Consider the following 17,508-nt stretch of genomic DNA (forward strand, 5'->3'; position numbering starts at 1 on the left):
TGATTTGTTTTCTCGCAAATCATAAGAAATAGTATTGAATCATTTATGAAACGTATTTGAAAGACGGCAAGGAAACCTAAAAGATTATTATTACTTATTACTATTATTACATTAAATATTTAAATATTATTATATGCAAAGTAGCTGAGGACACTTAGCTAGGAGGAGACCATGATCTCATCATTTTGGAAGCCCATGGGCAGATGTCATCGTCTTTACTTGTGGAGCTGCAGAGGCAAGAATTAAGACCAATGGATAGAAGCCCTGGAGGGAAAATTTGGGCTCAATCCAAGGAATAACTTTCAAATAGTCACCACAGTTTGGCAGAATTGTCTGCTTTGGAAGCGCTGATTGGATGGCTCCAATCAAAGCCCAGGCAACTGCTTGGCATGGAACGCTGAAATGGAATCTAAAACATCGTAGCAGAGGCTTAAATGGATGACCTCCAAATCTTCTCCAGCCCCAAGTATTGATGGGCTATGAAATTCTATTCTTAAAACTGGCATTCTATCCAGTTTTCCTTCTTAGTTTTCTGAACTGAATCCAATGTCATCAGAAACTATTTAAAAATAATGCCTTTTTCTCATATACTTTTCACCATCAAATCTAGCTCACAAAGTGTTTGCCACATTCCCTAAGCCATTCTTTCATATATTTTACAAAAGACCTATTATGACCTTTGATTGTACAGAAGAGCTATTATTATCTGCCTGGGAAACTCTGCTAGGTAGGCTTTAGGGGTAGACGGGTGAACAGAACAAGGTCCTGGACTATGAGGAGCTTGGACAGATCAGCTAGTGAATAGGCTATAAGAAGACAGCAGTATACGTTTTGTGGCAGGGAATCAAGGAAGACTTCTAGAAGCTCAGACCTAGAAGCGAAGAGGATAACTAGGCACAGAAAAAATGGCCCTGGCTGGGCGCGTCGGCTCACACCTGTAATGCCAGCACTTTTGGAGGCCGAGGTGGGTGGATCACCTGAGGTTAGGAGTTGGAGACCAGCCTGGCCACATGGGGAAACCCCGTCTCTACGAAAAATACAAAAATTTGCCGGACTTGGTGGCGCACGCTTGTAATCCCAGCTACTTGGGAGGCTGAGGCAGGAGGATTGCTTGAACCCAGGAAGTGGAGGCTGCGGTTGCAGTGAGGTGAGATCACTCCACTGCACTCCAGCCTGGGTGACAAGAGCGAGACTCCATCTCAAAAAAAAAAAAAAAAAAAGAAAAGAAAGAAAGAAAGAATAACCCTAACAAAAGGACCAGAGCACAGAGTCCTGAAAATCTCAAGGGGCAGCAAACAATTGCCTTCCCCTATCATTACTTTATATCCTGGTATTTTCCATCTCCAAAATGCCAGCATTCCATCAAAGTATTTTTTTTTTTTAAACTAAGGAACCTACGTAAATGGGTAGACAGTGAAGATAAAATTATTGAAAAATTACCTCACTATTTTAGTATTCAGTTCAGCAGACATTTATTTCATCATTCACTATCCAAACTCTCTCTTCCAAGGTATTGTTCTCTCAAAATAAGCGAACCCAAAGTAAGTTCTCTTTGCTCCTTTGTAATCAGGAAACATCAGTGCCAATGGCCCTTCCTCTGGTGGAAAAGTACTAGAAAACCTCTCCAGTCTTCGGGCCGTAGCGGCATCTAGTGGCCACAGTGGGAAATGAGCAGAACCTTTTCCGCAGCTAAATTATCCCAGGCTGTGAACGATTGTTTGCTACACGTGGAAATCATCTATTGAGCTTTACGAACTAACATCTGTGTTTCGGGAGTTTTAAAAGCTCCCTAGGTGATTCGAACGTGCAGCAGCAGAGTTTGGGAGTTCCTGGCCTAGACGTCTTTTTTCAGATTGAATCTCTGAGAAAAAAAAAAAAAAAAAAAAAAAGCCTACCTATGAAGAAGTCATTAGAGCTGGTCAATTCTCGTGCTTAGTATGAATTACTTTAAAGCATCTCAGTTCTCAAGGAGTATTTAGCAACATCTTTTTAAGGATGCAAGGATGTTCAAAGCTTCATATATATTGGTTCCAGCTCTTGAATTTCTTTCCCTTAATGAGAGACAGGATTACAATAATTTTTTGTGGTCAACAGATGTGAAAGCTTTATGTGTGTGTCCATTTGTTAAGCATCAGGATTGTTTTCCTCGTCCGGGCCCAGTGGCTCACTCCTGTAATCCTAGCACTTGGGGGAGGCCGAGGTGGGTAGATCACCTGAGGTCAGGGGTTCGAAACCAGCCTGGCCAACATGGCGAAACCCCGCCCTCTCTACTAAAATTACAAAAATTAGCCAGCCGTGGTGGCACATGCCTGTAATCCCAGCTACTGGGGAGGCTGAGGCAGGAGAATCGTTTGAACCCAGGAGGTGGAGGTTACTGTGAGCCAAGATCACACCACTGCACCCCAACCTGGGCAACAGAGTGAGACTTTGTCTCAAAAAAAGAAAAGAAAAGATTGTTTTCCTTATATTTGTAAAGTAGTACTCAGGCTTTTTACTTAGATGTGGCAGCAATTTAGTTTTCTGTTATTTAGTATATTTGGTCCTTTTAATTGCCTTTTTGTCAACGTTTTTTATTATAAGCTCTTGCATGAAAGGGGCTTTGTTTTCAACTCATAAAATAGTTATTTATAATTTAACTTACTGTGCCCGGGCACTGCGTTAAAGACTGCCTATGGGGAATGCACACTAGTAGGATATCATTCCTATTTTCTTTTTTTTTTTTTTTTCTGAGGCAGAGTCTCGCTCTGTGGCCCAGGCTGGAGTGCGGTGGCACAATCTCGGCTCACTGCAAGCTCCGCCTCCCAGGTTCACGCCATTCTCCTGCCTCAGCCTCTCGAGTAGCTGGGACTACAGGCGCCCGTCACCACGCCCGGCTAATTTTTTGTATTTTTTAGTAGAGACGGGGTTTCACCGTGTTAGCCAGGATGGTCTCGATCTCCTGACCTCGTGATCCGCCCACCTCAGCCTCCCAGAGTGCTGGGATTACAAGCTGAGCCACCGCGTCTGGCCTATAAGGACGATTTTCAAGGAGCTTGAAGTCAAATTGGAGAAATAATACAAGGACCCAACTAATTAAATCACAAGGCAAGGTTTGGTAAGAATCCTTAGCAGCAAATGCATGGTTTGAGAGATATAAAAAAAGCAATCCAAAAAGACTTCTTTGAGGAGATGACATTTGAACAAAAGCTTTAAAAGATCAATTTCTTTAGGGAGAGGCATTTTAGACAGAGAAAGGCTTCATCCATTTATACATTTACTCATCAAAGAAAATAGAAATCTTGCCAAATGTCAGTGGCTTTTCTGAGCACTGAAAATACAGCAGGGACCAAGAAGATAAGACGCCTTGCTCTTCTCGAGCTTACATTCTAGTGGAAGGAAACAGATCCCCGAAAAGTAAAATAAATAAATAAATAAATAATCAAGAGATTTTCAGATAGTGACCAATGATGTGTGGAAAATGGAACAAGACAACTAATTTTGGAGTGAAAGGGTAGGAGCGGCAAATTGTGAGGCCTCGCCAAACAAGTGGCATGTGAGCTGAAACCTAAGACATGAGAAGTCCACTAAGATAAATGTCTGGAGGAGAGTATTCCAGGCAGAGGACAAGCTGCAAAGGCACAGAGACAATAAGATGTTTGGAGTCGCCAAGAAACAAAGAAAGTCAGAGCATCTGGAATATGGCAGACAAGAGGGAGAGTGGCATGAATAGAGCACATGGAGGAGGCAGGAGCCAGATTCCACAGACGTATTAGGAAATGTGAACTTTATTCTAAGTAGTGGAAAGTCACTGTAGTCCCCCAACCCCAGCACACACACACATCTCCGGTCCTGGAGAGTTACAGGATGCAGAAGATTACTTTAGCTAACATATGGGCTTAGACTGGAGTAGTAATAGAGAAAGTAAAAAGAGATGGAAGGTTTCAGATACAATTTGGAGGTAGACCAACTGGACCTGCTGATGGATTAATGTGAGGAATAAAAGGAAGTGTAGAATATAACGGGAACATCCAGAGAAACACTTAATTCATGAATCAGATTAGGGAATTCTTTTGAAAGTGTTACATTCAGGGAGCTTGAGGTAAGTTAAGAAGTTGGAATATAAGGTGAGGAGAAAGAAGACAAAATAGAGCTAAAGAAGAGAGCAAGGTATGAATAAGAGACAGGTATAAGGCAGCTTCTTATAAGCACACCAAGAGAAGTAGACCTGGAACTGCAAGCAATAGGGACCCATTGAAGAACTGTGGGCAGGAAAGAGATATAATCAGATTTAAGCCCATAGGATTCATTAGAAGCATGTGAGGGTGAGTAGTGAAACAGGGAGAGCAATTTGGAGCCTGCGGCAGTAATTAAGAGATGATGAGGGTTTACAACAGTGGCTCTCAAGAGGGAGCGATTGGCCGGGCACGGTGGCGCACTCCTGTAATCCCAGCACTTTGGGAGGTCGAGGAGGGTGGATCACCTGAGGTTGGGAGTTTGAGACCAGCCTGACCAACATGGTGAAAACCTGTCTCTCCTAAAAATATAAAAAATCAGCCGGGCATGGTGGTGGGCGCCTGTAATCCCAGCTACTTGGGAGGCTGAGGCAGGATAATCGCTTGAACCCAGGAGGCAGAGGTTGCAGTGAGCCAAGATTGCGTCACTGCACTCCAGACTGGGCAACGAGCAAAATTCCATCTCAAAGAAAAAAAAAAAAAAAAAAAAAAAAGGAGCAATTGTGCCCTCTAGTGGGCATTTGGCAATATCTGGGGGTTGATGGGGGAGGTTATTACTGACTACCTGTTACTACAGTAGGTAGAGAGGATAGGGATGTCACTGAGCATCCTGCAGTACACAGGGCAGCACCACCCTCCCACCCCTCAACAAATAATTATCTGGTCTAAAAATGTCAATCAGGCCAAAATTGAGAAACCCTGACCTAAACTACGGCAACAATAGTGCATTGAGGAGAAAGGGGCAGAGACAGCACATAGAACACAGTAGTAGAACTTGGCTCAGGTGACTTATCAGATGCAAGAAACCATGTCAGCCTTTTAAGGCATTGAGGAGAAAGGGCCAGAGACTGCAGATAGAACATAGAACTTGGCTCAGGTGACTTATCAGATGCAAGAAACCATGGTCAGGCTTTTAAGGCAAATAGGTGAGCAATGCTGGTCTTGACTGAGAGAGAGCCTGTGTGAAGAACAGAGCAGATTCTTGGGGGAGAAAATGGTAAATTCAGCTTGACCACTGAACTGAGTTGGAGATGGCTGTGGGGCCATGAAGTAGAAGGGGGAGGAAGCAATTGAACATACAATAGTTCTTGCAGGAGAGAAATCTTAGAAAGTAATTGCTTAGGACCTAGGAATGTTAGGAGAAGGCATCCGTCTGGGGATGAAGAGGAGGTGTTCAATGCTTAACTGGATTTAGCATCAACCCATGTACAGATGGATGCCAGGAAGTGTTTGGGAAGCGTCTGCTGATGAGACTGATTATTATGCTTGTAACAGAAATGTGTAAATTGTCTTTTTTGCAGGAGCGAATACAGGCTGATGAAGTGATTGCAATCCTGGATCAAGAACAGCAAGGGAAGCATGAACTGAATATCAACCCTAAAGATGAGCTATAAAAATGAGAAAGAATGTTCTATCAAATATTTATTTAAATTGTTAATCTTATGAGAATCTTTTTATTTTTGTACAGAGCCATGGTATAAATTAACAGGTTAATGTCAGTCATCAGATCTCCCTTCTGTTCCTAAGGATGCTTGTGTTGCCTCGCTCAATCTATCTTTCTTGTTTTGAGTTCTCTCTCTCTCTCTCACTCTCTCTCTCTCTCTCTTTCTTCTCAAAGACATGGTCTATACCATGTTGTCTAGGATAGAGGGCAGTGGCGTGATCAAAGCACACTGGAGCCTCAAACTCTTAGGCTCAAGCGATCCTTCAAGCCTCCCAAGGAGCTGGGACCACAGGCACGTGCCACCACACCCAGCTCTCTTTCCTGGTTTTTCATCATTTCATGTATCTATCAAAGCCCAGTTCACCTCCTTACACACACACACACACACACACACACACACACACACACACACACACACACACAATTTGTTGCAAATCCAAAAGCTCAGAGAGAATAAGCTTGTTGGTGGGGAAACAACAACTCTCGTGTGCTTCCGTTCTAAAATTAACATGTGCCTGGTCTCTGAAGCCCTTTCTTGGTCTGTGCCTTTCAGCCACGTCCTCTTAGGCCATGAGCTCTGACTTTCCAAAGTGAGCTCCACTTTGGGTCTGAGGACCCCCTGGCAGAGTCCATGCTGCCTCAGGTATCATGGGCGTCATGATCACCCAGGCTCCGGAAATCTCACGGATGATCTCCGGAAATCTCATGGATGATAACTGTATGAGTCAGAGGGGCCTCCAGGCTTTCCAGGGCCTTGGTGGAATTTTTGGCTCTGGTATTTTCACCGGACAATAAACTTACACTGGAAGCTTCGATGCATCCTCCACAGTACTCTAGAAAGGACTGTCCTATAAGTTGTATACTTTAAAAGGTCATGTAGATTTTGAAGTAGAATGACTTTTCACCCTGGTGACTTTGGAAGAAAATCTTGAATACTGCCTGCATCCGGGCACCATGGCCAGGTTGCCTACGAGTGGGGTCCACTGATGAGAAGAGGTTTTTTGTACTTACATAAGAAAAATAAATTTCTGATTGATTTTAACCGTCATCTGCTTATATTTTGGGGCCCCTCCTCATTGCTGCTATCCAGCACACAGATTTGTGCTTGCGCCTTATTTGTTTAATAAAGGGAGCCTCATTTTAATATCTGGCATTTATTTTTGTTCTCCCAAATGTTTGGTTTATCTTCACAGAATGGTTTTGTAATTACATAGGAGCTTTTGGGACCACCTAGAGGCAACATTGGGACATGACTGGTCTAGCTGGTGCAATGGCCTCAGGAAAGGTGGGGACACCGTTCTTGAAGAACAGAGAGGGCGACCAACCTGGGTATTGATCCAGAGCATGCTTGGTTCCGGGTCCCACTTCTAAGGAAGACACTACAAAGGCATAGTTCATGGGGGCTGGGGTTCTTCTCACCTAAGGGAGCCTTTGTCATTCGCCTCTGGGAGATCACCTGCCTTGGTGGTGCTGGAGGGAAGATTTACTTTCTGCCATTTACAATCTTGGTGAATGGTTAATAACATTCATCCATTGAAATTGAAAATTTGAGTTAGTGATGTATGAGCCATCTGTTTTTTACTGAACCTTCTGGTTGTATTTTAATCATGGGAAAGTGGAAAGAGCATTGGATTATACTCCCAGCCCTATCAAATCCGCCCTGCTGCATGACATGGAGTTACTCTCTTTCCCTTTCCAGACTTTAGTTCCCTTCTCTGAAAATGACACAATTGATTGTAATTAGGCCCTCCCTCCTACTCAAAATACGAACAAAGCAAAAAGCAAAAAGAAAAAAACAAAAGAAACCAAAACCAATTTTAGAAATAGTCACAAGTACAACCAAATTTATTTCTGCTAACATTTAGAGAGTCGTGAATGGTTTTTTTTTTCTTTTTTTTTGAGACGGAGTCTCGCTGTCGCCCAGGCTGGAAAACAAGCAGAGGTGCGATCTCGGCTCACTGCAGCCTCCACTACCTCCCAGGTTCAAGCGATTCTCCTGCCTCAGCCTCCTGAGTAGCTGGGATTACAGGTGCACACCACCATGCCCAGCTAATTTTTGTATTTTTAGTAGAGACGGGGTTTCACTCTGTTGGCCAGGCTGGTATCGAACTCCCAACCTCAGGTGATCCACTTGCCTCAGCCTCCCAAAGTGCTGGGATTATGGGTGTGAGCTACCGCGCCCGGCCGTGAATGGGTTTTTTATGTGTGAACCTGATTTTTACAACCTTAAACTGAAATTTAGGCCTACAAGTTCTTGAGCTTTGCAAAGGTAGATTGCTATTTGTCCTCCCACTGTGGAGAGCTTGTTGGCACTCAGATTTGCTGATTGGAGGATCTGGGTGAGGATCTGATTTCTGTTTTCTGGCAGCAAGAGGCATCAATGTAGAAACGGTCTTGTTTGGCGTCTTAAAAATCCCCCTTCCTGGGTGCAGTGGGCACCAGGGGCGAGGCAGGGACTTCACTGATGCTTATATTCAGTCCCACAGAACGTGGGTGAAGGCCGAATAGATGTCGTTGTGTTAGAGCCACATCTTGTGCCGTTTGCTGACAACACAGGGTAGTTATTCTTGTTTTGCCGGTTAACCATGTTGCTTTACACCTGAAACATCATGTATATACTAAAGCGTTTACTTCTTAATCTGCTCCACATCAAACCACACATCATTTCATTCAAATATTTAGGGAGTGTCATCAGACACCTTAAAGTCAAGCTTAGAAATTGCAGTTCGTATGGTACATAATCCCTTGTGTAGAAGGATGGAAAAGCCCATTAGGACTCTTGTTGCTTTTACAGCTGAAGGAAGGCATAGAAATCCCAATTCAATTTCATCTTTCTTTTTGGGTAGAAAGTGAGGCTTAGAGGTGGTAAAGATGATCCCATGGGTATAGAATTTGAGCAACAGAGCCAGAGCTAAAGCCAGGACTATTGAACTCGGTTGTGCAAGAATGCCTGCAGGAGTGTCCACGGGGGCTGGAACCCTGGCACAGGGCTTTGTCCAACTGGTGGAAGGGATGTCTTATTCTATTTGCCCAGAGATGGTACTTCTTACCAATCTATGGAGCTGCAGGGCTATATCTTTCCAGAAAGGGTGTCTTTTCTAATCCTCACAAAATGCTGAATGTGCTTGAGTCAGCCTAGGCTAAATAGTCCAATGTGTATGAATAGTACATCTCATCTGTGTTATCTGAGGAATTACCATCGGTCTTGGTGATGATCCTTCCCTTGTGTGAAAAGCCTGCAGCTCACAAAGCTTTTATTTTCACCTGTATTATTGTTTTGAATGCTTATAACACAGAGCATGTTCACACACTGGGAACCCCAGGAGGTATTCTGGGCGTGGATTGTGATGTCCATTTTGCAGATGAGGACATGGAGAGCAGTGGAGTGAGGTGATTACCTGGGGTCACTCGGCTCAGAGTGTCCAGGTCTGAGCTAGAAGCACAGTCTTTTGGGCCTCATCAGGATTGTTGCTCCCCGGCCATGCTTCCAGGCATACTAAATATAAAATAATAAATGTGAATAAAAGTCTGATTTTACAAAATCAAGAAAATGTTTTCTCCTCTTTTATTTTCCTGCTGAGGGATGCGTGTTGGCATACTTCCTCTTCTCTCCTCTGTGATATATTCAATCCAAGTTGGATTATTCCATTTGATTCAGCCCTATTTTAAAAGACATACCCTGAGCCTTGCGCTGCTTTTATGAGCTCACAAAAGGGAAGAAGATTCTAGTCCGGTATCATTTTTCTCTCTCTCAAAGGCAAAAGTAATCTTGAACTTAAATTTCTTCTTTAGAAAAAACTGACACAGGGCAGAGTGATACTGTGAATGTGTGAAGGGCTTTCTTCACAGCCCGGAGTATACATTGTTTGACAAGGAAATCTCAGTTTTAATGCACTCTTAAGACTTTTAATGCACTCTTCATCATCAACATCACAACATTTTTGGCACTTCCTCTGCTGAGGAGAAGCCATGGAATGAGTCAGTGCTATTTGATAATATATACCTGTAAATTTTAATGGAAGTACAAATGCTGAATTATTTCACATAGGAGAGCCAGCCACAGGGAATGACTCCCTCACTGACGTCAGGAAAGGAGGTAATGGGGCCGCCTCACCCATTCCTTATGCCAAAGCATGAAACATTCTGAGCTGACTGACAGTGGGATGGCTGAGAAGTGGGAAAATGTTGACCTGTTCCCACATCCAGAGCTCTTTAGGGAAACAGGAGCCACTGGCAAAAGCTCCAGACCACAAGTCCGTGTTCCAAGCCCTCTCTGCCTCCTGCCAAGAGACCTGTGATGTGAAATGACGTCTCACATAGTTCCAATTGCCCACCCACAAATCCTCTACTCCCAGATAATTTGATGTTTCCAACAGGAGACATATAGGGTGTTTTTTTTTTTTTTTTCTGAACCTGGTTGATTTCTTCAAACATCAAAACGATTACTGGTTGAGCTCAACCACTCATTGAGCTCACTGCTGGGTTGGAGCTACACACTGTCAGAGCTTCCCCTTTACCTCCTCCTCCTTATAATTCACAGAGTTTTCCGTGCCCACTGCTGACCTCTGAGGCCGGGCACAGCCAAGGTGGGAACAATCTGACTATTGATTCTGTTTTCGCACTACAATGGATGGCATCAGCTGTGAAAAGTTGGGTTAATGAGTCACCTCTGGCTTCAAAAATCTTGTTAAGGCCCAGCAATAAAAATAACCAAACAAGATGTTCCTATCATTTTTTTTTTTTCCTGACACATTGCTGGGGAGGAAAATCTAAATGAATGCTTCATTTAGTCAACATATGACACACGTTTTCTAGTCATTTTATATGGTACATTTAGGAGAAGGGAGAACAAAAGGTGAAGAAGACATGCTCTACCCTCTCTTTTTTTTGGTAGAATGGCCACAGAGCAGAGCCAGGGTAGCCTAGAGTTCGATAGTCTTTCCACCTTAACAGTCCCTCTTCTAATTATCTGATATCTTCTGCTTTTGAAGGGCATATCAATTTTGAATAGATAAGGCCAAGTGCCTTCTTGATTTGAGACTCATTTCAACAGTGAATTGGGTGTTACCTGTATATATGGGAGTCTTGCCCTGGGCCTCTCTCATCAGACTTAGGTGCCTTCCTGCATGATGACAGCGTGATGACATCGGTCCTAATAATCTTATCCAGACCCAAGGTAAACCCTCCTCTCTTATTCCAAGTTTATGTTTTTACCTCTGAGTTACTACCTGGTGGTGGGTGGAGGTAGAAATAGGGAATGGACAATAAGTATTACCAGATACGTCTCATCTCTTTCCACTCGTTAATCGTATATTCCATTGTTTCAAAGGTTGTAATCGTAGTTGACTTTATAAAGCTTTTTTATGGTCTTGAAGCACGTAGCAATCATATGTAACTACATAATTATCTTGAGAGACACATCAATGCCATCTTCATTGTGTAAATGGGAAAAAACAAACAGGCACAGAGAAGGTGATGTCGTAAAGCCCTGGTCACGTATGAATTCATTTCGCAGAGAGTTTTGAGTGGCCATGCAGTTGGAGGCATAGGGAGGCATTTAAAGATGAATAAAATTTTATCCCTTCTTTTAAGGACCTCAAAATAGAAAAAAAAATAGATGTAAACAAATGATCAACTTAAAGTAAGGTGAATGGTACGGCAGAGGATTGTGATAGGGGTAGGAGGAGAGGTCATGCAAGCGGGAAAGGAGTGGTTGGTGGTAGGGAAAAGTTGGAGAGAAGGTGACAGGTAAGCTGGATCTGGCATGCTTGATCTGCCACCAGTAAGTGGGAATGAGCCACTTGACCTCTCATTGCATCACAGTGTCCTCAGCTGAAAAGTGTTGCATTTGAATTGAATGATTTCTTGGGTTCTAAAGGATTGAGCCTTCAGAGAAAATGAGAGTTCAGAAAGTTGGTGTTTTGGGGTGGAGTGGAATGAGATAGCCTTGGGAAAGCAGTTTAATGAATGCTGTGAAAATCTTAATAAATACCAGTTAAAGAGTAAGTTTTATTGTATTCCCTTGCAAGGGAGGTATTATTCAAGTGGGTAGTGTGAAGCCCTGAAGGACTGAGCCTCCTTCTGAAAAGCAGAGGAGTAGCTACTATCAGAACTAGATGAAGTGAATTCATCTGAATTCATCGTTCAGACTAAAGTCAGTGGGCTCTACCAGCCCATGAGTCCATGAGTCCATGACACTTTCCACCTTACAGGATCTGGAGCCAATCTACTTCACTCAAATTATTACACTTTCATATCAGAAATGGGAATAATGACAATATTGCAGCACACAGGTACATTGTCTGAAAAGCCTAGCAATTGGTAAACTCAGTCTTTTAATAAAACCAGAAAGCCATGTAATGCTTTACTAATGACAGCTTTTCCAATGTCAAATGAGGAACAGAAGGAATCATTGGAAGAAAATGATCTCCAACAGGAGTTAATTGGGGCAATTTACCTCATTTAAAACCAAAGGGTCAAATAGGACATAAAGCAATAAGTATCCAATCACCCTTATTTTGTTCTCTGTACCTGTTTTTTGATGTGTTAAACTTTGCAAATGCCTTTGAAGGTCTTAGGCAACCAGACTACTTAGATTTAGAATAAATTATAGAGTCCCTGAGGCTCAGATGCTGACTTCAAGGCTTCTGGTCACTGGAGTAATATTCTGGTCTATCATGATAGTCCAGTGTTTAGCAACATTTACTGAATCGATGCTAGAATTTTTATTATATTTCAAGTTCAGAATTTCAGGACTTTTTTTTTTCACAAGGTAATATGAACCAGAGTTATATTTCTTTGAAGTTAACATTGGTTAATTAAATAAAGACTATTTGGAGGTTTTCACCCCTTCAAGATTAAGGTGTTAACATCTTTTAGAACAGCTGGATTCTCAGTGGTCTTAATCTGCACTTTATTCTAACTTTAGCTACTTAGTATTACATAAATAACAGGCATGGGCAGTATTGCTGAAGCTCCCTTGTCCAGACAGGGTAAAGATTTCTGGGAAAGTCGTCCACTTCATCTTTTAGCATCGGGTTCACTAAGTTTTTCACGACATCCCAATAGATGTGTTTATTATTCTCATATAGGGGATAAAAAAACACCAGAATAGACAAATAATTTGACAGAAGTCAAAGTCAGTAGATGTCAGTTCCTCAAGTAAAAAAAAGTTGCTGAACTCTCTAAGGATATTTTACAGTTTTGATGTGTTGAATAACTAGGAAGCAGGAGGAATTATGATGAGCTTATCTGACACTAGATCTCACCCACTCCTCCACACTCCAGCGGAAATCCAGAAGGAGGCGACATCTTCAGCAAGATGGCTGCTGCCACTGCTCTGAGTTGGTCAGACATGATTACAGCTCTGTCTAAACACGCCCTGGTTTCTTCACAGGGAACACTTTCAGCCTTCACTGAACTTCCAGGCCGCAGGGCTAAGCACAGGGTACAGATTTTTCCTTGCAGTTGTTTGGCTTCTGAGTGATGTTTTTTTTTTTTTTGTCTCTAAGGGTAATAAAAGTACAGAAGATGTTGCTCCCTGTACCAGGAAGTTTGCTTTGAAGAATGAGTGAGCCGCTTCAAAGGCTAGGCACCCTGCGGAGACGGCTGTCCCTGGATTCTGTGAGCTATCGGGGTGTGCCTATCAACCAGGGACACATTGCCCACCAAGCCACTTACTGGCTAAAGGCTGATTGTCAAAAATGTCAAATGTGACAAATTGGCATGCCAAAACTTAAAATTGCCCTACCTTCAGAATCAGCGTAGAATATACTATCATGCCTTGAACTCTGTGGTCAAAACACGTCGTTTATATGTAGAAGGATTTACAAATTAAATAGAATGATATTTGAATGACATCAAACTCGGCACAGAGGGCTTTTCATTATTCATCTGAGGTCAGCGTTGAACTCATCAGAGCAGGCTAAACAGGGAAGATCAAGTCCATGGTAGGGACCCCAAGGAAGAATCATAGCCACAATTGTGCTTTGTATTTATAGCTTTGCAAATGAAGGACACTGCAAATAACTGACTCCAAGTTGGACGGGACCTTAGAAAGCACCTGAGCGTATGCCCCTTATTTTAGAGTTGGAGAAATGGAGGCTCAGAGAGGGATGTCAGTTACTCAACTTTACTGAAATGTTAGTAGCAGAAATATGGACTCCAAACCAGGTCCTCTGTCTCCTGGAGCAGAAGACCATCTGGGAACGGAATTGCAGAGAAGAGTGCAGACTTTGTGTTACATGGACTTGCGTCCCTTTCTGCTTTTTACTAGCCGTTTTTTTTTTTTTTTTTTTTTTTTTTTGACGGAGTCCCATTCTGTCGCCCAGGCTGGAGTGCAGCGGTGCGATCTCAGCTCACTGTAAGCTCTGCCTCCCGGGTTCACGCCATTCTCCTGCCTCAGCCTCCCGAGTAGCTGGGAATGCAGGCACCCGCCACCATGCCTGGCTAATTTTTTTTTGTATTTTTAGTAGAGACGGGGCTTCACTGAGTTAGCCAGGATGGTCTCGATCTCCTGACCTTGTGATCCGCCCGCCTCGGTCTCCAAAGTGCTGGGATTACAGGCGTGAGCCACCGTGCCCGGCCGCCTTTTACTAGCCTTTAATGCACATATTTTCAGTATCTTTATCTGTAAAGAAAAGGCTGGTAATACCTATTTCATAAATTATCTAGAGATTTAATTGGCCAGGCTTGATGGCTCATGCCTGTAATCTGAGCACTTTAGGAGGCCAAGGCTGGAGGATCACTTGAGGCCAGGAGTTTGAGACCAGGCTCCACAACATATGGAGATATCATTGTGAAGGGAAAGGAAGGGAAGAGGAGGGGAGGGGAGGGGAGGGGAGGGTAGGAAGGAAGGAAGGAAAGAAGGAAGGGAGAGAGAGAGAAAGAAAGAGAAACAAAGAAAGAAAGATAAAGAGAAACAAGAGAAAGAAGAAAGAAAAAGAAAGAAAGAGAGAGAGAGAGAAAAGAAAGAAAGAAAGAAAGAAAGAAAGAAAGAAAGAAAGAAAGAAAGAAAGAAAGAAAGAAAGAAAGAAAGAAAGAAAAGAAAAGAAAGATTAATTGAGATTATGAAAGGAAAGAGCCGAACACATAGCAGGTAATCATTTAAAGACAATGCCTTGTGACCGTATCAGAACACCTAAAATGAAGGAAAATGGATAGGACTGTGAATTATCTGGCAATATTTTATGGGCTCTCATGACTTTTTTTTCAATGCATTATCCCTTGATCAGCCTCAGAACCTTCAAAGTTAATTTTCCTACAGTTACATTTAGAAATAGTCTCTGATCATAAATAACACACTTATTGCTAGGGCAGGGGCACAGGAGAAGAGAAACTTGTGACAAAATTACAAAATTGAGGCTGGTTGTCAGGGTTCAGAAAAGAGAGGCTTGTCTTTTCTGCAACCACCTCATTTGGTCCTTCTGACATCCTAGCTTTCTGTCTGCACTGTGACATTACAGCTACTTTGTTTGTGCCAAGCACTTGAAAGACACAATCTTTACCTTTTTCCTTTTACTGAGCTTTCTGTTGCTTGCTTTTCAACTGTGTAAAAAACACAGAATTGTTAGTCAGCAGCAGAGGGCACTATTAGCATATTTTGTTATGAGGTGTTAAAAATAAAAAAGAAAGAGATGCCTCTATGCATTCATTAATTCGTTCATTTTAGCAAGTCTTGATTTAACATCTACTATGTTCTCAGCATTTAGAGAAATGCTAAACAAACATGACATGTTGCATTTGGAGTCCAGGTGGGAACATGATCTAAAATGATACATGTGGTACATGCCTGAATGCAAAGGATATATGTTTTGGAGGTTTTTGAGGACAGCAGAGTTCAGTTGAGTAGGCTAGTGTGACCCAGGAAGTATTTGGGAAGAAGTTAGTCTAGAGCTGTTTCTTAAATGACGAGTATGATATGGAGTGGTAAAGATAAAATATATAAAAGATAGACAGCATTAAAAAAATCAGTAAGTCATGCCTTGCCATGAACATCAACACTAATTGTTGACAACCACCGCTACTCTGACAAGTATTACCTCTACTGCTTATAATAGTCCCTGTGGCTCACCTGGGTAGCTGCTTTCACAACCATGATGTCATTTTGCCCTTACTGTAATCCTGTGACTTCAGCTCTATAGGTATTATTATCCTAATTTTACTAATGAGAAAATCAAGGCTCTCAGAGGGAAAGTGACTTGCTTAAGTTCACACAGTCACTGGTACTGCTGGGATCCAAAACTGGTTTTCCTCCCTGCTAGTGTAGCAGGAAACCATAAATTTTGTAACACAGACTCCCCTGGAAAAGAGGGTTTGGGATGCAGAATAAAAAGGAAAAGTCACAGCTGTTAGGCTACCTACAGGTTACCGAGGGCTTGATTGAAAGCTAAACTGAGGTATTGGGGCTTGATCCTGTAAACCTCAGGGAGGATTCTGAAGTTGCGGGGAGCTCGACACAGGTGGTTACAGTTTGTAGCTGTTAGACTAGCAAAGTCAGCATGAGAAGGACTGGAGGAAAAAGGGTTAATTGTCAGGGATACCAATAAAGCAAGTGTTACACTAATCAAGGCTCGGGTGGGAGGGAATTTGGGAGTAGTCTGCCCTAGTGGGAAGGAGATTTTATCTTTGTCATTGTCTATAGTTGCTGGCACATAGAAATAATACAAGGCAGACTGATTCCAAATTGATTTTATACTGGTTTTAGACCTCTAAAGACAACACCTCGTCATTGCCTGCACCCAGGAGTAGCCAATCCTACTGATTGCCTACCTTAGCCCACCACTGCCAAGGCACATATGAGGAAGCCTGAGGCAGGCCGGCAGCCGTGGAACTTGCGAGTAAAGGACAAAGCAGAGGCATCCTGAAGGAAAAACAAATCAGAACTTGGAGGCTGTCAGAGTCATCAAGAAGAAAAGATAAAAATTATGTGCCTGAGATGTCGAGCCTAAAAAAATAATGATGTCAGTGATGCAAGTAGGGAAACAAGGGAAAACATCAACTAGTTTCATAGGGAATTTGACCTTATTACACAGGCCTTCCAAGTAGCAACTGAACACTTAGCTGGAATGTTTTCATATAAATGTATTTCCTACTCTGTTTGTTGAGTTCTTGCTTATCATCTTTTTCTTTACCTGAAAACTTGTAAATTACTTTTAAAAGCTCTTCTACAGGTAAATTAACTGAGGTGACATGTAGCACTGAGTTGTTCGTGCTAACACTCCTTGCTTAAAACCCTTCCAATGATGTAGAAACAAATCCCAGCGATCTTCTGGCTTCCTCACCGTACACTGGTGCCCTTGCCTACCTCCTCAATCCTGCGGGCTGCCTCTTTCCTCCTCTTTACTCCCTACCCTGTAGCATGGCCCTTTCTCATCTCTCAGATGTTTACATTCAATTCTCTCTGCTGAAAACACTGTCCTCCCACCACCACTCTGGTTTCACCAGGAAACTCCGACAGTGGGTGGCTACCCATTCTGCTTTCCCTGGGACTGAGGGGGTCTTAAAACCAAACTTGGACAGTTGGTCACTCTACATCATGTTGTGGCTTAGGTCTGGAATATTTCTTCCTCTAGGAAGCCTTCTCTGATGCCATGTACTCCTACACTAAGTTCAGTCTCTCTGCAGAGTAGTCCAGACCTGCCCTTCCTTACCCTTCTCACACCCCTAATTATTGAGTTTATGTTTATCTCTTCTGCTGTCCATGGAGTGGACTTTGTGCCATCACCACTGTCACCATCTTGGTCTAAGCCACCATCCTCTATCTGCCTGCTGAATTACTGCAGTATCCTCCTAACTTTTCTTTTTGCTTCCACTCTTGTCCTCTTTTGGTGTATTCTCAACCAAAAAGCCAGA

At 42.7% G+C, this 17,508-nt stretch overlaps 1 protein-coding gene across 1 annotated transcript in view; it reads left to right on the plus strand.

Annotated features, from left to right (window-relative positions):
* Positions 1-6,799, plus strand: part of P3H2 (prolyl 3-hydroxylase 2) — a 166,082-nt gene extending 159,283 nt beyond the window's left edge. Inside the window, exon 15 of the mRNA XM_010385848.2 lies at positions 5,513-6,799. Coding sequence (XP_010384150.2) covers positions 5,513-5,605 — 93 coding nt within the window. The 3' untranslated portion in view covers positions 5,606-6,799. The remainder of the gene's footprint in view (positions 1-5,512) is intronic.
* Positions 6,800-17,508: the final 10,709 nt, after the last annotated feature.

This window comes from Rhinopithecus roxellana, chromosome 1 (assembly GCF_007565055.1).
Source record: "Rhinopithecus roxellana isolate Shanxi Qingling chromosome 1, ASM756505v1, whole genome shotgun sequence".
Lineage (NCBI taxonomy): Eukaryota > Metazoa > Chordata > Mammalia > Primates > Cercopithecidae > Rhinopithecus > Rhinopithecus roxellana.